Here is a 26383-nt window from a genome sequence, read left to right as displayed (position 1 = left end):
TAATTTGTATCTTTATAGAAGCCTACATAGTTACATAGTCAAATCAGGTTGAAAAAAAGATAAAGTTCATCAAGTTCAACCCCTCCAAATGAAAACCCAGCATCCATACACACACCCCTGATCCATACTTTTTACACATACATTCTATATACCCATATCTATACTAACTATACTATAGAGTTTAGTATCACAGAAGCCTTTGATATTCTGTCTGTCCAAGAAATCATCCAAGCCATTCTTAAAGGCATTAACTGAATCAGCCATCACAACATCACCCGGCAGTGCATTCCACAACCTCACTGTCCTGACTGTGAAGAACCCTCTACGTTGCTTCAAATGAAAGTACTTTTCCCTCCAGTCTGAAGGGGTGGCCTCTGGTACAGTGATCCTCTTTATGGGCAAAAAGTTCCCCTGCTATTTGTCTATAATGTCCTCTAATGTACTTGTAAAGTGTAATCATGTCCCCTCGCAAGCGCCTTTTTTCCAGAGGAAACAACCCCAACCTTGACAGTCTACCCTCATAATTTCAGTCTTCCGTCCCTCTAATCAGTGTAGTTGCACATCTCTGCACTCTCTCCAGCTCATTTATATTCCTGTTAAGGACTGGAGTCCAAAACTGCACTCCATACTCCAGATGAGGCCTCACCAGGGACCTATAAAGAGGCATAATAGAGTTTTAGTTTGTTTCATTGGTGGACTATGTCTGTTTTGTTTTTTTAAGTCTTGCACTAAATATTTCACACCCTTATAGCTGATAAACATGAAGTTTTATTTTTAAGTTTTTCTGCACAATTTGAACCAGGGGGTAAAGAGAATAGACGAGTGCAGTCATCACAAAACTGTGCCAAGCGTAACTTGTGCTGCTAACGTTACTGTGTCCTCAATTCAACAACAAGCTAGTTAGGTTCACTCCAGAAGTTTTATAGTCCCCTATGAACCACTCTTTATGAAACCACTTCATATTATTCTGGCCCACGGCTGATATTTTATTCTTCTGTTTTATTCTGTCAGATGCTCCCTCAGAGTGGGTGGAATAGGCTATGAGGCTTTTACATCTCGAACTGTAAATGTTAAATACGTAATCTTAATAGGATCTTGTATTTCATCACTGGTGATCCTTTAATATTGCTAGAATTTCAGGCAGAAAGGAAAGGCAGAGAAAAGTTAACTGCCATCACTATTTCCACATAATGTAGAAAATGAACAGCACCATCGACTTGGATGTGATTTAAAAAGCCTTTATTTGTGCTCTTGTGGGCATCCCCCGCAACGTTTCAGGCCATGTGGCCTTTTATCAAGCTTGATAAAAGGCCACATGGCCTGAAACGTTGCGGGGGATGCCCACAAGAGCACAAATAAAGGCTTTTTAAATCACATCCAAGTCGATGGTGCTGTTCATTTTCTACATTATATGGTCTGTCAATGGAAAGTGGTCGTTGCAGAACGTGCACCATCAAGGCAAGATACTAAGAATCGGTGTGTTCTTCAATCACTATTTCCACAGACAGAGCATGTACAGAATACTTTAGCCAATGGCAAACCTCCCAGCTATTTATCATCACTTATGCTAAAGGGACCTGGGGGCAAATTTACTAAAGGGTGAAATGACTAACGCTGGCGAAAATTTGCCAGCGTGACGTCATTTTGGAACTTTGCTGATTTTCTAAAGGTCATTGGTGTAACTTCGCTAGCAAAAGAGAGACTCTACCGGTACTTCACTCCCTAACGCCAGGCGAATTTGGGCTCTGGCGAATTGACGTAACTACTCAAATTCACTAAGATGCGGATTTTACTGAACGTTACCTCTTGCGCCAGACTTGCCTTCGCCACCTCAGACCAGGCGAAGTGCAATAGAGTAGATACGAGTTCCTCAAAAAATAGTTCCTCAAAAAAAGTCCCAAAAAACGCTGGCATTTTTTCCTTTTTTCAGGGTGATAGGCTGCAAAAGAAGGTAACATTTTTGGGGTAACCAGCTTCCTCCCTACATTTCCTAACATATGACACATAAACTATACACTGGGCACATGTGTAGGGCAATATAACAACTCTATTTTCTTTTATTAAGGTTTAATTATGTATAAAATTATGTAATTAATAAAGCACTCCAGCTTCTCAGAACTTCAAATCCCAACATCCTTAGCTAAAAGCTTATGAGTTTGACATTCCCACAACCCTTACAATTTAAAATATGCTAAGAAACAAAAGAACAGCTGTGAATTGTTAAGAGTGTGTGCTGTGGGGCTCTCAGGGGCTCCTGACAATCTGCTGTTACAGTTTGCAGACACACATTGTGAGCACAGAATGTTGGCATCATACAAACGACTAAATTGCACTTCTTGATTAATAAGACCAATCCCTCCTTGCATAGAGCATTATGAGCAGTGAAGGCAACATTTCCACGTATTAGTGACTAGTTATTTAACCATGAATGGCAGCTCTGAACATTGTGTTCTTTTTACATCACTTACTATGTACTCAGTAAATCTAATTACAGAGGAAACAAGTTTTCTTTACAGTCTGCTGAAAATACATGCAGAGAAATGAAAGCCAAAATGAAGGCCTTTGTAGAGTAGGGTGGCTTTTTTACCCTCTGCTTTAGTAATAGTGCCACCTCATGTATCCAGGATGTAAATTATCATGGTGGAAACCATAGTAACTGGTGTTTGTTAATTGAGACTTGATTAGGAGGAATGTTGAGGAGGAATTATGATTATGGGTAACTTATGGAAATATCAAGTACAACCTGTGGATTTTGAAGAATAATTTTAGAGTAACAGCTTGCCATAAGATAAAAGTATCTTTCAGTACATTACAGTGTGACATATAACGGAGCACTACTATAGATCTTGGTAGCTGCAAAGGGAGCTCTTAATGGACTAAAATGATACTCAGCAACCCAATCTCATTAGTGGTGCAAGAAAAGATAACTGGGGTCTTCTGGATGGAGAAAAATATTTATAGTTGCTCCAAATTGGTAGTAAAATTCTATGGTTACGTTAGAACTGTATGAAAAGTTTATCCAGTAAAAGACAGACTTTCTTACATTTTGACAGTTATACTATACACCTATGTGTAACTCTGCAGGTTTTACTTTGCTCTTTGAACATATCTGGCCTCTAAATTTCTTTCAGCCTTGTGTAGCTTGTGAACTTCAAATGTTTTTTATCCTACATTTTTACAAATGAAAAGACAGTCCTATGCACTGTGTACATCCTATCTACTAAGATGCTGGACAGTGGGGGGGGGGGCAGTAGATGTGATCTATTTGGATTTTGACAAATCGTTTGATACTGTGCCCCACAAACGACTGCTTTCTAAACTAACGTCTGTTGGGCTTAATGTAGTCATTTGCACATGGATAGGAAACTGGCTACAGGATCGGGTACAATGGGTGGTTGTTAATGGTACATTCTTTACTTGGAGTAAGGTTCTTAGTGGGGTCCCTCAGGGCTCAGTATTGGGTCCACTTTTATTTAACTTGTTCATTAATGACTATGGGGAGGGTATTGTAAGTAATGTATCAGTGTTTGCAGATGACACAAAATTATCCAGCCCAATTAATTCCATCCATGATGTGGCATCCTTGCAACATGATCTTGACAAACTGGCAATCTGGGCAGCTAAGTGGCAAATGAGATTCAATGTTGATAAATGTAAAGTCATGCGATGTAAAAATATCCAAGTCACTTCTACCCTTAATGGTACTGCACTAAGCAAGTCCATTATGGAAAAGGACCTTGGAGTCCTTGTAGATGATAAACTTGGCTGTAGCAAGCAATGCCAGTCAGCAGCATCAAGGGCAAATAAGGTCTTGAGCTGTATTAAAAGGGGCATAGAGTCACGGGAGGAGGGGTCATCCTTCCACTGTATAGAGCACTTGTAAGGCCCCATCTAGAATATGCCGTACAGTTTTGGTCTCCATCACTCAAACATTATTGTATTAGAGAGGGTCCAGAGAAGGGCAACTAAGCTGGTAAAAGGTATTGAAAATCTATGATGAAAGACTGGCCAAATTGGGAATGTTCACGCTGGAGAAGAGGCGCTTAAGGGGAGATATGATAACTATGTATAAATATATAAGAGGATCATATAATAATCTCTCTAATGCTTTATTTACCAGTAGGTCTTTCCAGTTTACACTAGGTCACCCATTCCGATTAGAAGAAAAGAGGTTCTGCCTAAATATTCAGAAGGAGTTTTTTACAGTGAGAGCTGTGAAGATGTGGAATTCTCTCCCTGAATCAGTTGTACTGACTGATACATTAGAAAGCTTTAAGAAGAGGTTGGATGTCTTTTTAGCAAGTGAGGGAATACAGGGTTATGGGAGATAGCTCATAGTACAAGTTGATCCAGGCACTAGTCCGGTTGCCATTTTGGAGTCAGGAAGGAATTTTTCCCCCTCTGAGGCAAATTGGTGAGGCTTCAGATGGAGTTTTTTTGCCTTCCTTTATATCAACTAGCAGTTAGGCAGATTAAAAAAAAAAAACTAAAAGGTTGGACTTGATGGACATGTGACTTTTTTTCAACCTAACTTACTATGTTACTATGTACTAGGAATCCATTTTCTACCCTAGAATAGTTTTCAGTTGTTTAAAAATGCCTGTAAATTCACACAATTAAAACCCATATGTCCAGCCTCTTGTATGTCCTCCAATGGATTTGTTTAGCCATGCAAGCTTGGTTAACCAACGCTACTGGGATTAAGATCTGATGTTTTCTTCGACAAATTGTACATTTATTCTGTACATTTTATATACGTGTCTGTACATTTTATATACAGACACGTTGTCCAACAGACCTAGAGACCTGTAAGCATTTCTAAAATAAAGCATTCACGTCTAAACTGGTCAATTAACTGCTCTTTTGATTTATGACACACGGGATGTTTTTCAGTCAATTAAAACTTCACCAGAGAGTGCCCCTGCTTACCTCCCATTACCTTTTTTTTTTTAAAAAAAGTTTATTTATTTTTTTATCTGAAAGGACTTCAAAGGAACAGTAACACTAATAACTAAAAGCATTTTAAAATAACTCATATATAATATACTGTTGGAATACATTGGTAAAAGTTATGTGTTTGCTTTAGAAACATTACTATAGTTTATCGAAATAAGTTACTGTGTAGCCATAGGCGCAGCCATTCAAGCTAAAGCAGGAGAAAAGGCATAGGCTACTTGCAGATAAGCTCTATAATATAATACAATGGGATTCTACAGAGATCATCTGTTATCTGCTATGTAACCTGTGCCTTGAATGGATTCCCCCATGGCTACACAGCATTTAGTTTATAAAAACTATAGGTATGGGATCCATCATCCAGAAACCCGTTATCCAGATGTCTCCGAATTACATGAAGGCCATCTCCTATGGACTCCATTTTATACAAATTTTTTAAAAAAATTCAGTTATTTCCTTTTTCAGTATTATAATAAAACAGTACCTTATCCTTGATCCAAACTAAGATATAAGTAATCCTTATTGGAAGCAAAATCACCCTATTGGGTTTATTTAATATTTACATGATTTTCTAGTAGACTTAAGGTATGATGATGATCTGTTATCTGGAAAACCACTGATCCCGAGAATTCTGAATAGCAGGTCCCGTAGTAGTGTTCGCAAACACAGCAGTTGCATTAGTGCAGAGAAACATTACATTATATTTGAATTTTTTTAAAAATATTTAATGTTTAGTTTTTCTGTTCCTTCAATGCATTTCTATTTCAGGACTGCTGTTGGGTGCCTTTTAGCCAGTTTAAACCCAAAGCCTTTTATTGCACCTCCATCCCATGAAATAAACCCAGGACTTCAATTCTGTTTTGACTTTAGTATCTTTCTTATTGAATCCCTTTGTGCCACCTCAATTTTCTCCTTTTCTTGAGAAGTGGAAGCAGAGCACCTATACTGCTTTCCAATTGCAGTCAACTCTCCTGCCATTTTCTTGGGTCTGCCAAACTTATACAGAAGTTTGGGGCAAGGCTGTTTCGTAACTGGGCAGATCAAGGTTACAAATTGGAATGGGAGGTGTGACTGAAAATCTTGAGAGAGAAGTGGTTGATGTCTGTGTTTTTGTTGCCATCACAGCAGTGCAAAGAATGATGGTTTCCAATTAGCATACGGATTAGCCTGTTTTAACATGCAGCATGGGGGCATGACATGTCTGATTATGGTACACATGCAATTACAATCTAGAAAGGACTAAATACAGTGCAGAAGAAATGTAATCAATAAAATACATTAACACCAAAGAAATACATCTGTACTGTGGTATATCTTTTCTAATGTGCCTTATGAAATGTTCCTAATGTGCCCATGTAGCTATGAGTATGCCCCAGTGCTACCATTGTTTGCATAGGTAATTGCAAGGGCACACAGTTATATCTGATTTGTCTGATAGTTACCTTGTCCTTTAATTGTTTGATAACTATGTAATTTTAAAACACCCTTTTCTCAAACTCTTCTAGAATTAGCAAAATGATTGTTCAGTTTTATACATATAATTGGAAACTCAAGAAAAAGTTGAAATTTATATATGGTTTATAGTTTGTAAAGCTTTCTTCTCTCTTTTTTAGGCACCTTACCCAGCCCAAGGCTCTTCTCCAAGGCCTGAGGATGAACTGGAGCTCCTCACTAAAAAGATGCTGTATGATATGGAGAACCCTCCTTCTGAGGAATACTTTGGTATGAACTTTAATGTAATCATAGTAATTGTGGGACCTTCAGGCTTGGTTTTTTATTGTTTGTTTTCATTGTGTACAAGCAGTGTAGCTTAATTACAGTAATTACAATTCTAGTGGACCAATTTAAAATGGAACATTTAAATCTGAACAGTTGCAACAAAGCTTGCAGTGTAGTAACCTGGTAAGCTAAAAATACAATGAACCCACCACCACTGCCACAAAAATGATATATGAGTAGTAGTAAGATGGGTGTGGTATATAATTTGATGGACAAAGGGAAGTCCAAGGTCAATATTTGTTGGTAAATATAACTAAATATAATCTATGGTAATTCTGTAGATGACAATTGATGCAAGATGCACAGGCAGAAAATTAGACACAGTAAATGTGAATAAATCTACTGGGCCAGCCAGCATATGGCCATGACTGCTTTTGCCAGATTGGAAATCACCCAAATACTGAATTAGCAGTCCAATGAGTAACCGTACCCCAAGGCCAAAATATGTAAACGGGGTGCACGGTTGAAATATGTATATATCCATGGTTCTCTGATATTGGAGTTAGGCCCATAAATCTTTGGACAGAGACAACTTTTTTTCTAATTTTGGTTCTGTACATTACCACAATGAATTTTAAATTAAACAACTCAGATGCAGTTGAACTGCAGACTTTCAGCTAATTCAGTGGGTTGAACAAAACGATTGCATAAAAATGTGAGGATCTAAAGCCTTTTTTACAAAATCACTTCATTTCAGGGGCTCAAAAGTAATTGGACCAGTGACTCAAAGGCTATTTCATGGGCAGGTGTGGGCAATTCTTTTGTTATGTCATTATCAATGAAGCAGATAAAAGCCCTGGAGTTGACTTGAGGGGGGGGGTGCTTGTATATGAAAGATTTTGCTGTGAACAGACAACATGAGGTCAAAGGAGCTCTCTGTGCAGGTGAAACAAGCCATCCTTAAGCTGCAAAAACAGAGAAAACCCATCCGAGAAATTGCTACAATATTAGGAGTGGCAAAATCTACAGTTTGGTACATCCTGAGAAAGAAAGAAAGAAAGAAAGAAAGAAAGAAAGAAAGAGAAAAAGAAAGAAAGAGAAAAAGAAAGAAAGAAAAAAAGAAAGCACTGGTGAACTCAGCAACGCAAAAAGACCTGGACGTCCAAGGAAGACAACAGTGGTGGATGATCACAGAATCATTTCCATGGTGAAGAGAAACCCCTTCACAATAGCCAAACAAGTGAACAACACTCTCCAGGAGGTAGGTGTATCAATATCCAAATCTACCATAAAGAGAAGACTGCATGAAAGTAAATACAGAGGGTGCACTGCTAGGTGTCAGCCACTCATAAGCTTCAAAAATAGAAAGGCTAGATTGGACTTTGCTAAAAAACATCAATGAAATGAAGTGATTGTGTTAAAAAAAGGCTTTAGTTACTCACTACTCTTTTTAGTGAGTATAATTAATCCTCTCAAAGATAATTAATCCTCTAAAACGAATGGTGTCTCCCCAGTCCAGCAGTCAAAGAGGGCTCTCCTCCACTCTTAAAAGACACTTTTCAAGATAGGATTGCTGTATACCTCAAAGGTAAAAACCATTGAGGGGGGAAAAAAACAGACAAATAATATAGTGTAGTACTTATAAGTAAAATGTCCACATATACTCTAAAAGTGCTTAGTTCACACCCAAATTTTTTGTTGCATGCCACCTTAATACATATGCATTCTGTGGAATACAATCCCCTATAAACAAAGGGTATTGAAAAGTAGAAATTGCACCCGTGGTGTCTAGTTTTAGTTCCACAATAGCCCACAATCCCATTTCCTAGTGAGCAGGTGATCATACTTACAAGAAGTAAGTTAAAGAAAGGCTTTAAGATTGGTAGGTGTCCTGGTTCGTTTATAATCTTCTTGTATCCTTAGTGGGTAAAATGAAGCAACATGTGTGGAAGCGTTTAAACAGTTTTAATAAATATTAAAAATGACACTCACAAACATTTCTTCTTTAAAATCGATTTAAGAACAATGCAGCGCATCTGTCCACATCTGCTTCCACACTCCTATTACACATTTCTATGCAATCTTTTTGTTTAACCCACTGAATTAAAGCTGAAAGTCTGCAGTTCAACTGCATCTGAGTAGGGATGTAGCGAACCGCCGATAATGTGTTCGCGAACGCCGTTCGCGAACACCGGCAAAAATTGCGAACAGTTCGTGAACTTCGAACATCCGAAAATCGTTCGATTCGAACGATCGAAGGAATTTAATCGTTCGATCGTTCGATTTTAGCGGTCGAATGGTCGAACGACATTGACGCGAACGCCTATTGGCGAACGTCGCGCGACGTTCGCGAACTTGCGGCGGACGCGAACAGCCGATGTTCGCGCGAACAAGTTCGCCGGCGAACAGTCCGCGACATCCCTACATCTGAGTTGTTTCATTTAAAATTCATTGTGGTAATGTACAGAACCAAAATTAGAAACAGTTGTCTCTGTCCAAAGATTAAGGGCCTAACTGTACTGCATACTGTGTATCCAGACCCCCTGCCACCCCCATCTTACCCTACCCTACTGCCAAAATAATCCCAGGATGGAATGTAGGTAGAAACCAAAATAAAAATAGACCCCAGGTGTACTGTCCTGTACATCTTGGGGAAAGGATAGCTAGACTTTTCAGATGACGAGCCAGAGCTTGTAAAAAAAATCTAGAAATGTGATCCATGGATAGGCTGACACATTTTTTGCTATATGAATCAATTACACATTCACTAGTAAAGTCATTGAACCAAATTATAATCAGAACCATATTACAATATTCCTCACACAAATCGGCAGATACTTTGTTTTCTCTCCCTCCCCACATATCATTATATATCATCTGATCCGGTCGGTGTGTAGGTATGTCATGCAGTATACATTATTGTTAATTATGCTTACCAAGTGTTATTTTTATTATGTGCTGTCTGCTTGAAGTATGGTATTATGGATTACCAGGGAAATTAACTTGACATTCCTTGTCTAGATCTTCTTTCCTAGCTAATTAACTCTACTTACAGAGAGCTAAGTATACATAATACACTTAGGGAGAATTTCTGTACACCGGTTGTAATTATGTAATGTAATTATTCTGACAAGATATCTGGGCTTTGTTTGTTTGAAGGTGAGTTGGAGCAGATATGGCACTATTTAAATAAGTTAAAGAAAAGTACATGTAGAACTCCAGTAATCTCACAGAATATAATTAGGATCAGGCACAACTTAACTGAAATAATTATAACCGTCTTGAACAAGTTTTAGTTGTACAGCAACCACTTGCTGGATTGAGCCATGTTATTTACAGCATATATTTTGACCAAGCTTCCATGTTAACATTTTGAACACCTTTTAAGTGGGATTTTTAATTTGATTAAAGAACATTGACCAAACTGTAGAGTCTTTTTCATTCGTCTAACAAACTCACTTCACCAAGAGTTATGAACTTAATAAACTTAGACGCAGATGTATCAAATTATGAAATATAGAACTCGCCACAATGAAACTCACTTACTTTCTATTTATTCCTATGGGATTTTTAGAATCATATTCATCAGTAGAGTTCACCATTTGATAAATATGCTTTTAAACCTTTTGACCTTTTCCATTCAGACCCATGAGTTCTTCTTTTCCTGCAGTATCAATAGTATTTATGGTAACACCAGGGCATTAGCTGTTGTAAAGTATGTATCTACAGTATATTTATATGTATGTATTTTATATAGATGCATGCCCCTTCCTTCAGTCTTGGTTGTAAGTTTGCCAGTACCTTCCTGCTATAAAGGGTTGCTCTTCTTCTGCTATTTCTCAGTGCAATAAATGAGTGGGAAAGATGTGTATCTGAGCTCTCTGCTGAACGTAACATTTTTCTGTCATTAAAGGAGTTTAATTATTCTATCACTTATAATGCTAATCTCTTCCTCCAGCTTAATGCATCAACCCCTTTTTTATTTTCTTTTTAACGCTGTTCCTGTCTTTACCGATTTATCGTCTCCAATGTATTATCTTCCGTTCATCCATTTCATTTGGTATGGAGCCGACAGCTTATCCACTGTTATTATGGCCCGTTGATCAGGTAATTGGAGAAGGGCAAATAGGCAGTGGCATTGACTGTGATTTGCATGAAATATTTCCTGCCTTGGGTCCATGTAGCATTGTAATTGCTGCATCCACATAGCTGTCAGCTAATAACTATATTAGTCAGTGTATGGAAATCCGGATCTTAGCATATTAAAATTTGTATTGGAGCAGATAGGCTTTGAGTAGAAGGATTTAATTAACCATGCTAGCAGGCTTCCAGGCTTTATGGTAAGTCAAGGAGAAAATGTTTACAGATAATTAAATGTAAGTCCCTTGGGTTAAATGAGGTCACTGACCATGTGCATTACCTATGAACCTCACTTTTCTTTTGAATTGAATAGCTTGTATAAGCAGAATTCACAGAACTGCATTAGCTGTAATTTCTTACACCAATTGTTTTCTATTTATATTCATAAAATTAGCATCCACTTGTGCTTATATTGATCCAAGTTAATCCTTTCCATGGCTTGTGTTTACCCCTTAAGAACTTTCTGTGTTCAGATTTTTCCTGTAGTTTTTAAACTAGCGAACTGAATAGAAGTATTTTGGTAAAGGAATGAGCAGGAATTAGTTCTCACAGTTGTCCCACACACATACAACATTGTTCTTATAATGTCAATATTATTTTTGTTATACATAGCATTATGCCCTTGTTAAGGCCAATGATCCTACTTGAGAAAGGTTCCTATGATGTACCTGTGGTATCATTCCTTAACTTTGTGAATCCCATTTTTGCATTTATACGGCAGCACCAAATGCATTTCTAAAGTGTCACTGGAATTCTTAAGTTTGGCAGTTCATCCATATTCTCACCAAATTCTAAACTAATGTCTAAAGTGCATCAATTTATTAAAGGTGGCCATAGACATAACAATTACCATCTTTGGTCGCTGGAAAAACCTTCTGGTTTTAAAACAGAAACTTAGGGGGGTTATTTATCAAAATCCGGATTTTTCAGATTTTTTAGATAAAAAAAAAGTCCGACCAAACTACCCTCACTTTGACCTTATTTATTATTAAAAATAAGCTTGATTTAATCATTTCAGGTAAAAACTTGAGTTTTTTCCCCGAATCGATCAATTCCTTTTGGGCTGTTTCTTAAAATGCCCACATTTTTCTGATTTTTGTTCCAAAAGCCCCAAAAGGTTGGATTTTCTGGCTTATTCCTGCGCAGACCACAGAATCTTGAAAATAGCATAGGGCCTTTGACTTATACACAACTTCGGCAGGTCTGATATGGCGGATTTTCGGATTTGGGCTTTTTGCTGCATAGGGCTTTAATAAATTTAGAAAAATTAGCGTTTTGCCCCAAAAAGCCCGACCAGAGTTTAGTAAATAACCACATTAGAGCTGAACCATCAGATATACAAGTAAAACAATCGAATTCTACCTGTATTTGAGGATTCAGCAGTAAACCCTGGCCGATGCTCGGGCTCATCAAAATTTTCTTACCTGGCCGATCGATGAGCCAACCAATATGCAAGTCTTTTGCTGATATCAGTCGGCCTGTCTCCTGCCATACACACCCCGTACATCATACGAACCTTTGTTTCATACAATATCTGTACATCTATGTCCACCTTAAGTTTTTGAACTAAATTAAATCACCCGACCCCCAATGTATTTTACAGTTTCATTTCTTATTTAAGTAAATATGTTGGACAGAAGGCATTAAGGTTACTTGTCCTAATATTTAAAAAAATAAATCTTCCCACGAGTTCGCCCCCCAGGAGTCACCGTACTAATAGGCTTTTGACGTCTTACTTAAGGTAAATACACCTAACCTGTTTCTTTAAATCTGGAAATCTGTGTTCAACCTCGGAATATTGATATATACATGCTGCAAATCCATAGAAAGTAATGTTATGCTAGCTTTGTTTTATGTTTCTGTTTTCTTTTCTGTTCTATGTTTCTGTTTTTTTTTTTTCTCTTCGAATGTATCATATCCTATATGGCTTGCATTTTCTTTAACATTGATGACTATTACATTGACTTATTTGGTCCACTGTTGTATGACATGCTTGCAAACAAACTTTCAATAAAAACAATTAAAAAAAAAAAAATCTTTTCTTTCCTGTTCTCATGGTCCAGCACTCAGTACGCATCACATTGACCCCATTTCACTGCTTTTTTCCAATGGCAAAACCCATATCATCCTTTCTTGCCTTGCGTACACCGCAAAGTGGTTTAAAAACAAAATTGTTATTGCTCTATGTATCAACCAGTAAATAAGAACTGCTGCCATAATGTAGTTATGTCATAATGAAATGACAGAAGCTTGATTGAATTTCTAAAGGATTTTTAAAAAGCCTTTAAACATTTAGCTTAACTTTCAGTGAACAATCTCTGATTTATTTACTGGAGCAAAGAAAACAATTCTAATGCATTTGACTCATGTGTAGGATAAGGGCAAGTAAGTGTTTATGGCAAAAAGGTCTCTACTCTGTCTTTGGCTTTCTTTATTCTATCATTTTCTAATCATCTCTTATTCAGCGGCTTAACTACAGAGGAAGCAGACCCTGCGGCTGCAGGGGGGCCCAGGAGGTATAGGCCGCATGAGCCCTAATTAATGAGCAGTTTCAAACACTTAACAGATTTCACCTTTCACAAAGCCCTGTCCCAGTGGAACATAGCAGCTTAATATGACTACCATATACATAAAAGGTATATATAAAGGTAAAATAAAGGTCTTCTAAGTCAGGGCCAGATAACCTATCTGTATTTTTTCTGTATGGGAACAAACCAGAGCACTTGGGGGAAGTGCTTACACCCCACCAGCACTGCAAGGGAGCAGTTGATTACCTTTATTTGCTTTTGTCATAAAACATATATTTACTCACAGGACTTAAGTTAAACATGAATATGTACTGAAATACTCATTGTCTGTATTGAAGTTTTTTTTCAGGAGGATAAAAATATTAATCATGATTTTTAGATGATGTAATACTTTTTTTTTTAAATACCTATTTCCTGTGGCCTGCTATTGTGAACCTTGAGAGCTTTGGCTTACATAGCATCCTCTTATAGTTGTATTGATCATTCTGTTGCCTTAGCTGTAATATTATAAAAGTAGTTGCTTTTCTGCATTGATAATTACATGGATGGGTGGGATGTGGAAGAGAGTGATATACTTACGTTAAGTACAACAGGACTTATGTGTATGTGATAGTAAAAGCCTCAATTTTGCTCGAACTGAAAGATCACATAAAACGACATATTGTAAATTTTTGTTTCAGGACGCTGCTCTCGCTGTGGAGAGAATGTGGTCGGTGAAGGCACTGGATGCACAGCAATGGACCAAGTTTTCCACGTAGATTGCTTCACCTGCATGACCTGCAACAGTAAGCTGCGTGGACAACCATTTTTTGCCGTGGAGAAAAAGGCCTTTTGTGAGCCCTGCTACATAGTAAGTATTCCCAAGTCTGGATTTTCATACGATTGATGATAATTAATAGCCATTTATTAAATAACCAGACCTTCATGCAGCTGTATCTTCTGTTGTGCTCTATTTCCTTTTGTAAAAAAAAAGGAAAAGCTTGCTGTTTGGTTAATTATAAACAATATTTGCATCTAGGATTGATGAACTTTCCAGCTTAGGGGTTTGACGGGGAATATGCTATATGTATAGGCAGTATGAAATTGAGTCTATGAGAAGAGGTTCATGGGTTGAATGGTATCACTTTGATTTTAGAATGTGTTTAGCAAGTTTCAGCTGTCACTTCTCCAAGGAATTTTTTTGATTAAACAAGAGTTTTGATTAAACCTAGTAACTCTTTTGATAGAACCACTGTAAAGATTACTTCTAAACTGCAAAAGGTAAGATTTTTCTCTCTATTTTGTCATTGGCTTATATAACGGCATTGAACCAATGCAATATGACAAACCAAATGTGAAAAAATATGCAATTTAAAATTTCAGATTTGTAATAACCAAATGCGGTTTCGTATTTGCTATTTAGCCAAAACTTTTGTGTAGATTTCCGTATTCGACAAAGTCTTAAAAATAAAAAATAAAAAAATTAAAAAAGGTTATTTTTCTGTGTAGTTTCGCTCTCTTAATGCTTGACTCAAACCTTTTCTATTCAGTATTTGACTTGTTAAAAAGATATTTTGCAGATGATAGATTGCGTTAAAGACTACCCAAATAAACCTTGACACTGCTGACTTTCAGACTGTCTTTGTATTTAGTTTTGTATACATTCTTGATTTGCATGTACACTGCACTTAAAAATATGAATGATAGATGCAGAAACGTCTTATTGAAAGATTAAAAGTGCAGTCTCCAGCCAGTTGTCTTGTTTCCAAAGACAGCATTATCATAAGTTGAGTGCAAGGTTAAAACGATTCTCTGTATAGCTGGATGAGGAACTTTTTTGATTCTTTGATGACACTTGCAGGCTCTTAAATATAATCACAGCTTTGTTAATTTGTTTTTGTTTTTTTGTTGTTTTTACTTCACTCCATGGATCTTGTAGTCCTGCTCAAGGGATTAATCACCACCACCTGTGATTTCAACTCAGGTGTGCCATCATGTGAATATTTGTTGTCCATATAAACCAAAGCTGTGCATTGTTGCTATTGCAATAAATACGGAGCTTTACAGCAATAGCTCATATAAGGTTGAGTACAATGCATGCATTTCATACAAGATGTTACAGTAATCAGTAATGCAGCTCTGTTTTACATTTAGGCACACATCTACAGATAATAATATTTACAACACTTTATAAATGCATATATTGTGTCACAATGCTTTCATGCAACTCCACTACATGTAGAGGCGTCTGCAATTCCATCCACTCCACCAAGTAATCAAAGGGCCAGTGAGACCAAATCATAATGTCAAAAAACTGAAGCTGTGAAAAAGCCAGCTGGATACTCTCTCGTATTTAGGACATTTAAAGGGGTGCACCATACACTCTTCTTTGACATAACTTCAGTGAATATGATGAACATATTATTTGCATACTTTTTTGATCACAAATACAAATCTATTGTTTTTGTTATTTCTTGAGCTAAACAGTGAATTGAAGCCTATTTGAGTTTGGTCCTTGCAATGCAGATCATTACAAACTGCCAACTTTGCCCATTGGTGGGACTGTTTTGCTAGCACAAGTCCACTATGCAGAGGAATTACCTTTGCACTGGTAGTTATGGTTGCCATGTTCCCCTTGCAAAAAGTATGTTCAGCAGAAGCCCTTTTCATTTAAGGAGACCTGTCACATAGACATAAAAAAGACTTATAATAAAGGTAATATTCAAATTAAACATGACAGGTTTTTCAAGTAAAACATCCATGCTTGTTATAAACTTGTGTAAAAGTCTGAGCTGTCACTCATATACTACCTGCCCCTCATTTCCCCTCCCTCCTAACCATCTATGCATGGGTAGGGGTATCAGGTACCCCATTCTTGCACATAAACAACAGTTTGGCATAATGCAAAGTTTGCCTTATAGCAGAATTCAACCCTTTTGCAAAAAAAAACCCTACCCCTCACCCCACGTAGACACCCCTCTCTTCTCCCCCCAGCCTAACTGCCCCCCCCCTTGGGAAATGCCCCTAACTTTTTAATTACCCCAGATTCAGGCATCGGAGCTCACAACAGCCAACTTCCGGGTCTTCCTGTCTTCTTCCGGCGCTTCGGCAATTTCCATCCATTTTGGTGTTGTCGCAAACCAGTAAATTGCTCCAACCGGTCTCCATCTCAGCTTACCGAAGACCCGGTAGATGGCTGCATGTAACTCTGATGCCTGAATCTGCTTCAAGGGGTAAGTAAAAAGTAAGGGGCATTTCCCCGTGGGGGGGGGCAGTTAGGCTAGGGGGAGGAGGGAGGGCGGTCTACATGGGGTGGGGTAAGGTTTTTTTGCCAAAGGGTTGAATTCTCCTTTAATAACAGTGTCTACAAAATGGCACCTGCCTGTTTGCTGTTATTGTGAATTCCAATTTCACTTGGTAAGATAAATTTATAGTACACTTGTGATATCAGTTGCTTAAGTATTCATTCTGGGGGTATAGTTTCCATTTAAGTGTTCTATAGATCAGATCATTTCATATTAATCATATTGTTCGGGAGGAAAGGTAAGCTCTGATACTGTGAGTTTTGGCGGCAATATGAAAAAACACTTTTATGTGACATTTAAAAAGCAATTTATGCCAATTGGTGTGCGCATGTGTTATTTCAAGTACCCTGTTATTTTAAAATAAATGGCCAAGTGGTGTAAAATGTAAAGTTACTTTACTTAGACATAAATATTTGAGATTGCAGCCCAATTTTACACAAAATAGAATTTCAGCCCTTTATACAACAATTTACCTACAAAGTATGTACTCAGCATTACAGATTATCTGTGTTTTGTAAATGATCACTTAATTAGAGCTATTCATATAACTTGGCGGAATTGCTGTGATTTGGAACTAGCAAATAGTCTTTAATTTTCATACCTGAGTGCTTTTCAGTTATGTACTTTCCTGCAGTCATATGCTTCATTCATAAGAGGACCGTCTTGATGTTTTCTTCTTTGTGTACAAAACAGAGTAAATGGATGGAAATAATTTGCTAACACTATCAGGCGTATTTTATGTATCCTCAAAAAACTAATCAAAGGGAAAAAAAGTAGAGGGAACATCAAAACAAAGAAATACGATTACATTAAAGTCAAATAAATCTAAATCACCAACTGGTAATTTCTCTTCTTTATTTAAATAAAGTTGAAATGCAATTATAGTCAGGTTTATCAAACTTTAACTGAATGCATTCATTTAGTTTTTCAGGGGCATATGTATAAACTCCACGGTTCATTACATACAGTTCCCAGGGGCATTCTACATTTTTCTATTACTTGGCGTTGGATATATTTATCAAAGGATAAAAATGAGAATTCACCTTTTGATAAATACAGCCCTAAAAAATCCTAAAGTGTATATGTCATTAAAACTAGCCATACACTTTTTATTGGCCTATCAATAGACGCCTGTAGCTTTTGTTCATATGTATACCCATACACCTCTTTTTTTTAAATATTTTTATTTGTACAGTTTTTCATAGTCACATATATAACAGTATTTTTTTTACACATCTGATTGTACAAGTTAACATTAGCAAACCTTGTGTATATTTGACTTATACATAGTGGGGGAGGATCCACTGAAAACTAGTTCAATCTGGTAGAATATCATACTTTCAGGATTGACTGTTTTACTCTAATGTAATATAATCGTATATTGTGCTATGAGAGTTAATACAATTTGAGAAAGAAATATGCATTGCAATTTAATTCATCAACATCAACAAAATGATAACAATATGAAAGGAAATTTAACAAAAACAACCTAATGGAGACTGGTGGTCATCTTTTATCATCCATTATTCTTTGTTAAGACTGGAGTGGTGTCATCTCTGTTATAGAGTTAGGAGTCGTGTAGGGAGTGTGCCATTAAACCTATAAATGACCCATGGTTGCCATGTCTTTTGGACTGATTGAAGCCTGTCCATAGCTAATTCAGTTAATTTCTCTTTGTAAAAATCCAATCAATTTTATTTTTAAACATACTGTAATTTATATTGGGGGATTTCCAACGTTTTGCTATCGTTTGCCTGGCCACTAGGAATATATGGTTCAACAATTAATATTTTTATTTTAGGGACTTCCTTGGGTGGTGCTCCCATTAGGGCTTCTTAAAGGGGAAACGTCACCCAAAAAAAAACATTCCAAATCCTATTTTATCACATTAGTCAAGCAAAATTAACTTTAATTACACTATATAAGTTATTTGAGTCTTGTTTCCTTCAGTCTGGGAATTCATAATTATAGCAAGCAGGAAGCAGCCATTTTGTGGACAGTTTTATTAAGGCAAGCCTTGCATCATTAATGGGGGACCTGATGTCCATTTCTTTGTCCTGGCTACACAATTAAACGGTAAAGAGAACAGGGGAATGTGGGGAGAGCAGTGACATCTAGGAAGTGCTGAATGGAAAGTGAAAGTAATTGTCTGCCCCGCCTCCATGCCACTGGCACTCCTAGAGGAGGGGCAGACAATATTTGATTGACAGCTGAGATTTTTAAATGAGTTTACAACAGCTATGAATGCTTTAATAAAAAATAGAAATTGGATTTTATGTTTAATTTGAAAAGGACTTTTATTATACAGATTTTTGTGTCTGGATGACAGGTCCACTTTAAGGATTTTTCTGTAGGTTCAGTTGTAAGACTGAAAAGACCAAATTGTAAACACCCAAAACCAGATCACCTTAGGACATGTCCACCATATATGCCCCATAGAACCAGGAGTAAAACACCATTACACATCTTTTAAGATGATCCAGTTATTTTCTTTTTATGGAACCAAAGCCTGACTTCTAATTAATATATAGATTTAAGACACTTTCCGAGAGCTGCTGTATGCAGCTGGTTGTATCTCTCATAGCTTCCCTATATGTGTTCCAATTTGGAGCTGGATCACGTGCTGCTGTACACTTGAGGCCAAAGAACAGACGACTCGTATTGAGAAGAAATACATTAACTTTATATATTAGAATAACTATATTTAAAAAATCGTTTTTATGCATTTTAATATCTTTATTCCCTATTTTTCTAGATTGTAGTAATTGTTTCTACATGCCTAAACAATAACTCATTTATGGCTATTACCACCACTAGGATATTATATTTAGCTGTAGAGTGGTCAGAGAAGAACAAGGAGAAATCCGTTAAACTTTGTCACTGAACCTTGGAGTGAGAGTGGAGAGAGTGAGGCATGAGAAATTGCCAATCTTATTTAAATTGTTACCAAAGTTACCCCAAAGTGAGAACTAGGACCAAATTGTACTTCCCATTGTTTTATACTGTCCCCCTGTTTTTAACCCCCCCCCCCCAACACACACACAAAAAACCCTCTTCTAACCTCTCCAATCTGGAGATCTTTATTCTCTTCTGTTCGTGTTGTATCTATTAATTAATGTGACAGATACGTTCTAGTTCTTGAAATCTTTTATTAATGCTAGTAAATCACTTTTTATGGTTGCTTAAATACTTATATTATCCATGCGGAAAATGTGTGTGAGAGTTTGATTTATACAGTAATGAACTGAATTATGAAGTTGAAAACTACTTGTGAATTTGTATGTTTTGTTGTTATTTTTAAATGTTAAAGGGGACCTGTCACCTTAAGAAATAATTCCAAATCCTATTTTGTTATGATAGTCAAGCAAAATAAACTTCACTTACACTTCACTTACACTATAAAAATTATTTAATTCTTTGTCTTAGTCGGAAATCTAGGAAATGCAGAATTGAAAGTGAAAGTAATTGCCTGCTCCTCTTCTTTGAGGCATATAGGAGGGGCATGCAATATATGATTGACAGCTGAGACTTTCAAACATCCAACAGTTATGGATGTTTTATAATAACCAAAATAATTTGGTTTTCATGTTTATTTTCAAAAGGACTTGTATTATACATATTTTTATGTCCGGGTAAGTTAACTTTTAAAAGAGACTGAAACATGTCTAACCAGCAGCTGGTGAAACCCACTACCTGGACTTGCAGATGTTCTGAGAGCAAACCAGTATATCTCACCTTGTATTGTTTTTATTGTTTCATGGAAAACTCATAAAAGTGAGTTGACCATGGGATGCCAGATATATTTTTGTCTTCAAACTCACAAAATTACACAAATCTCAAGTGACTAACTATCACAAATGAAATTATCTAAAATGAGCGACAACCATTATGGCTTTTGGCAGATAAAAACACCAATGCAGGTTCACTAAAGTGCCAACTCTTCTATAATTGTGGATAATCTTGCAGACTATATATTATTGCTTCTTTTCACATCCATACTACTTAAGAAAGGTTTACTAGTTGTTTTCAGAATAATAGCAGTGTGGTTAAAAAAAGTGAATAACACTCAAAATCCTTTTAACTTTTATTTCCATACATGCAAATGCATTGGGAACAGTACAGGGCTTTTTGGGTGTGAACAATAGAGGTGCTACAGGTGTGAACAATAGAGGTGTTACAAGTGTGAACAATGCAGGAGTTTACTTTCTGAATTCGAGGTGTACACAATGTAGGGGCCAGTTAATCTCAGTACTAATACCTTTTGAAGTTTACACATGGTAAAACAACATAGCAGGTAGACTTTCATGTGGGGACCACCCAAGAGGTTGTGGGTCGGATTATCATTGATAAACATTTTGTATACAAAGACACCACTCTGACAATGCAACTAATGGTAGCCCTTCAGACACGAGTTCTACTTTTGTTGCCCAGTTTCTTCCTGCTTGCATGTAGTCTGTCTCTCCTCCTGTGTGACATATTTAGGAAATGGGAAAATGAGAGGTATTCATGTTTATGTTCGTAGTAGTAGTTATCTAGTATTGGACACAATTAAACATTGTCATATTATTTAGACTGATATACAAGAATCTTGCAGGTATTACCCTCTGGTGTCGTTTTTGTATGCCCCATGAGTTGCCATCACATACATTATCAAGCTATCTTAACTGAAGCAAATGTGTACATATTGAAAAACACTTTTTTGCACATTTCAGTCTGCCAGTTAGGACTGTGGTTGTCAGTTGAATCCTATTAGTGCACCCCTAATACAGGCAACAATAGAATTGTTTCTGCCTTCACCCCGATCTGTTATAAATATCATTATTTCACCTCTTAGCCATAGCAATGGAGGCATTTTGAATATTCCTCAGGCTGATACCAAATAATTAGGTGAGATACCAAACACAGAGCATTTCTGAAACCTTGTTGCACAAACACAGGCAAGTTCTTTGGAAGGCCCTTGTGTTTTGTTTGTTTTTTCCCCCCTAAACATAAAAAAATAAATAAAAAGGTTGTAGGCTTCTAATCTGTCTTCCGCCCTCATAAGAACTGAGTGTTCTGAAATGGGCATGAAATGAAATGGTGAAGAACTTTTCAGAGTAAATGGGTCAATTTTCTGTCATTCTCTTGATAATTGCTCATAGAACATCCTGCACCACAAACATCAGTGGATGTCATTTTGTGATTTTTTTTCCTCCTATTTTCCCTGCGATTTTCTTTACAAATGAGGGAAAAAAAACTATAATGTGGAAACGTCATAATTTGCTTTCACTTCTGGCTGCTAACATCCAATTTTCTCCGGATTGTTATTACCTAAATGAAGCATCCCAAACACTTCATAAATAACCCAGCACTTCAGAAATTGGCAATGCTTTAAACAACATGCAGGTGGAATCAATCGAAAGTGTACTTATCTTTGTTTTTCTTTTGTTCCCTCACTTCTACTTTCTATTTACTCCTTGAGGTCCATAAATAGATCTTTAGACAAAAGAATATTTGCCAGCGCTTAGTTTTCTTGTATATGTGTGTAAAAGTGGTTGACATTTTCTAAGAACTACTACTTTTTGTAACTGTAGCTGCGCTAAGTACATACTAGCCTCCTAGATCAAAACGTACATAGAGCATGCTATTTAGGAAACGAGCCACAGGGAAACATATTAACACTTTGGCCTGTTTTAAATATAACTACAACATAAGTGATTGACATGTGCCTTGTGTTCATTAAAGACTACTTTAGGCTTTTATTTCTTTCATTTAAGAGTGTCAATACATGCTTCTCCTTCACACTTACCACAAGCTTCCTCTTGTCTTATAATAAACTGAAATGAAGATAGAAAGGGCCGGCGATATCACTATTTCCCCTGCAGCTTACTAACCCCTCGTTCATGTTTCTACCCTTCCTGTGCCACATTACTTGTGACTGGCTTCATGTTAATATAAACTGTTCACACTTTCAAATATGTTGTATAATCTGGTTTATTTGATGCCATCATTTAAATATAGTTTACCCTATTTTGTTTTAGAGATGTTACATTTGTGATCTTACCTTTTACAATAAAGTAAAAAGCAAAAATGTGAATTTTATAATACTGGTGGTGCCATTCTGATTTATTCTTCCATGACATCAATGAGCTCTTTGTCTCTATAATCATGGCTTGAATGTAGGTTTGTTGTGTTGTTATAGTTCATGAATAAATTGCAGCTGATCAGCCATTCCTTAGAAATGATCATTGGTGCTGTACAGGCTTGCACTTCATTCCAAACAGGGGCATGTTAACACAGCCTTATTTTTGGGCTGCCCAGTACTGTTTGAACTTGTAAACATTTTTAACACATTAACAACATTTATGTGAGATGTAGCTAAGGGCATAAACAGTAAAGTCTGGAACACTGGGGAAGTGCTTGCCTCATGACTGAAAATAAGAATTCATAGGTATCGGTTCCCTCTTCTCTAATAAAAACCATTTGTGTCCATCATTTAAATATTCATCAGTAGATATTGAGTTGGTGATTAGTAATATTTAAGTGAACTCTAACACCATGCTATCTATAGAGTTTTAGTGGTAGAGCTTAAAGCAAGACCTTCACTAAAAGAAGCCCCCCCACAAACATATTGTCTGGTTTGTTCCAAAACTGAGGGCCTGGCTTCCTGCAAATTCTGGAAATATCGGGAGTTCCAGCCTGAAGTCCAGTTTCATGATTGTTTGTTTTCTGCCTTAGATATCAGTTAAAACCCCATTCCACAGTTCAAATGAAATTTGAGACTGAAAGCATTAATTCACTCTCTCTAGCATTCTAGGAAACATAGGAGACAACTAATACTACTAAGCTTGCAAATACAATATATATCATGTTTTAAGAAGAAAATTGTAGCCCTGATCAAATGTTGAAACCTCTAGGGGGGGGGATTTAAAATCTGAAATGACTAAAAATAACCCTACTGTAAAGAAAGCAATAATTAAAACATAAAATAACCGTAATGCCTTTAAAAAAAACATTAATCGCGAATTTAGCTTTGACAGTCTTCTAAATATTTGTTTTGTTCACGTCAGCTGCACATTTCGGCATATGGTAGTCAGATAAAACCCAGTAGTTTTAAATCATGATCCAGTACAGATTATGAATGAGAGAGAACCATTATTTGTAGAAGGCCTTTATTATGTTTAAGGTTATGTGTATGACATTTTTAATCTCTCACCTAATGGTCTGTTTACTGGAGACATGGATAATCTCTTTATGTAATAAAAGACACAAAGTTTTTCAGGTGCTATAACCTTTAGCAACCAATAAGACGATTAATTTTAAATGGATGACCAGTTAAATGCTACCCGCTGATTGGTTGCTATAGGTGATTAGTACAGTAGAAAACTCACCTTAAATATTCATTCATTGCCCCTATAAAAAAAAAAAATAATAAAAATAAAACTGCAAGTGCAACTAATTGTACAATTTGGAGAATATGTTTTAACATTGGAGACAAATGTTACCAATGATGTTGCCCATAGCAACCAATCAGATCTTTGCTTTGGTTTTTAACTTGCAGATGACTGCTAAAATCAAACTGCTTATTAGTTGCTGTGGACAACATCATTGGTGATGTGTGTCTCCAATGTTAATAAACAAGCCCCTATGTGTAAATGCATTTAAAGGATTTTTTTGTTTTAATTTCCTGGTGTCACTGGTCCATAAAATTCCCCAGATCATCAGCTCTACAACCTATTTACCAAGGTGTGAAATCTGCATCTTTATTTTTCTTTATCTCACTGACAAGTTAATGCTCAGAGATGTTCAAATGGGTAATCTAAAAAAAATTGATGGGAAAGAGTAATTTCGTGCCTAACATTTTGGCAAAATATCCACAATCATTTCACCAATAATTTAAGAAAACATTATACAAAACAGTTAGGGTAGAAACTACATGGGCGATTTTCACACGTTTTCTGCGAATCCGACGTGGTGCTGCGGCTGCATGCTGCGTCCGCATCCGACCGTCGTGTCGGATGAATGCTGCAACACCATCTGACATTGCTGTTGCTTACCTTATTTTCTGTCGCATCCGACTTGACGCCTGAGTTTTGGCGCAGTGCGTCAGATCCAATGAAAACTCGTTGAAATCACCTATGTAGTTCTTCCCTTAGAGGGTGATTTTGTATTAAAGGTCTAGCAAAGTATTGGTAACATTTTTGGCAAATAACATAAGTATTTATGCTAAGTGTGATGAAGTCTTCCTTTTATATTGAGGATTAAAAATGATGAACATTTGAAATGGGCAGAAGAGCAAAAAAAACGTGAAAACACCGGTGCTTGAAGGAGAACTAAACCCCCCATCCACTACCCTTCTTTGGCCCCCCTCCCTGTTGCTTCCCCGGATATTCCTGAATGTAACGCTGACCTATACATGCAGAGTAGCGCAACGGAACTCATGGGTGGCATCTTCGGATCTGCTTCTTTCTTTTCATCAATTTTTCAGAGCTTTCTGGAACATGTGCAGTTGGAGCGAGTACCAGATTGGCTCCAACTGTGATTGTACCAAAATTCTTAGTGTCTGCGCTCCCTTAGCAAAGAAATCCAAAAATATGGAAGATGTAACCCATAAGCTCAGCTGCACTACTCTGCATGGATATATCAGTGTTACATTCGGGGACACTTTTTTCAAGTAATGGACTATATAGGAAGGGGGCCAGTGGAGGGTAGTAGATTGTGCTTTCTCTTTGTGGGTGGGATTTAGTTCTCTTTTGAACCCTTAGAATATTTTGTTAAATTAAGGTCTCCTTTAAGGAAAAGTTCTACATTCTAGCTATAAAAGTATTATCTGACTTATTATGCTGAATCCATCTGTTTGAGCGAAGTTTATAACCTCATTCAGTGCAGTAGGCTAAAGCTTTACAGAACCATGAACAAGGAGCAGTAACAGTATCATCTTTATGAGAGGGTTTATGGTTAACTACGTTTGATTTTTATATGTCCTGTCTGATATAGATATATATTTTCTCATCTCATTTTTGTTCATCGTTTAATTTTGAAACAGTCGAGCCTGCAATTTTTTTTTAATTAATCTTGATACGTATCATTGTTTTAATAAGATTTTTCATTCAAAGTAATTTGGTTTATGTTAATCTGACTTGATGCTGAAGATTCACTGGTTATCTGTCTTGAAGTGTGTGCCTTTAGGAAAGGTTATGCGATATTGAATTCGCAAATCTGCACTGGCGTATGTATTATCTTCATTTTAGGTTATGTGATATGCGGCCTCAGTCGGCTTCTCTATGAAAAATCATTCATTATTTTGTAGCCATTTAGGGTAGTGACTGCTGCACTCACACAGGTCCCTAAGGAAACCTGACTGCATCAGAAAAAGCAAGTGTGTTGGGTTATTAGTCTAAAGTGACTCATGTAGCTATTTAAAACATATATATTGACTTCCTTAAGAGACCCATAGGTTCAGGTAACTGTATAATTATCAGTAATAGATCCCATACCTGTACCTACTTGCTTTTATTGGATTTTTTTTGGACATAACTGTTCTCAGGAAGAAATATATATTTTCTGTGTGACATCTACTGTTTCTCCCAAACCATTTCCATACTAGAAGGAATACAGTCATACAATCTGCTTTAAATGTCACTTTTTGTGCATGTTCTCTTGTTGATGAAACTTTAAACAGCTTTAGGCAAGAAACACACGTGGCAATTCGCGGAGATTAGCAGCCCGGCGACAAATCTCCTCTTCTTCGGGGCGACTAATCTCCCCGAACTGCCT

At 36.8% G+C, this 26383-nt stretch overlaps 1 protein-coding gene across 10 annotated transcripts in view; it reads left to right on the top strand.

Annotated features, from left to right (window-relative positions):
• The window catches only part of LOC108718052 (lipoma-preferred partner homolog), a 221653-nt gene that overhangs the window by 175385 nt on the left and 19885 nt on the right, over positions 1-26383 (top strand). For all 10 annotated transcript variants that reach the window (XM_041564759.1, XM_018265625.2, XM_018265624.2 and 7 more), the window contains 2 exons: positions 6570-6678; positions 14024-14193. In XM_041564759.1, coding sequence (XP_041420693.1) covers positions 6570-6678; positions 14024-14193 — 279 coding nt within the window. The remainder of the gene's footprint in view (positions 1-6569; positions 6679-14023; positions 14194-26383) is intronic.

This window comes from Xenopus laevis, chromosome 5S (assembly GCF_017654675.1).
Source record: "Xenopus laevis strain J_2021 chromosome 5S, Xenopus_laevis_v10.1, whole genome shotgun sequence".
Taxonomy (NCBI): Eukaryota; Metazoa; Chordata; class Amphibia; order Anura; family Pipidae; genus Xenopus; species Xenopus laevis.
The sequence above is the reverse complement of the archived record's forward strand: the minus strand, read 5'-3'. Positions and strand labels throughout refer to the sequence as shown.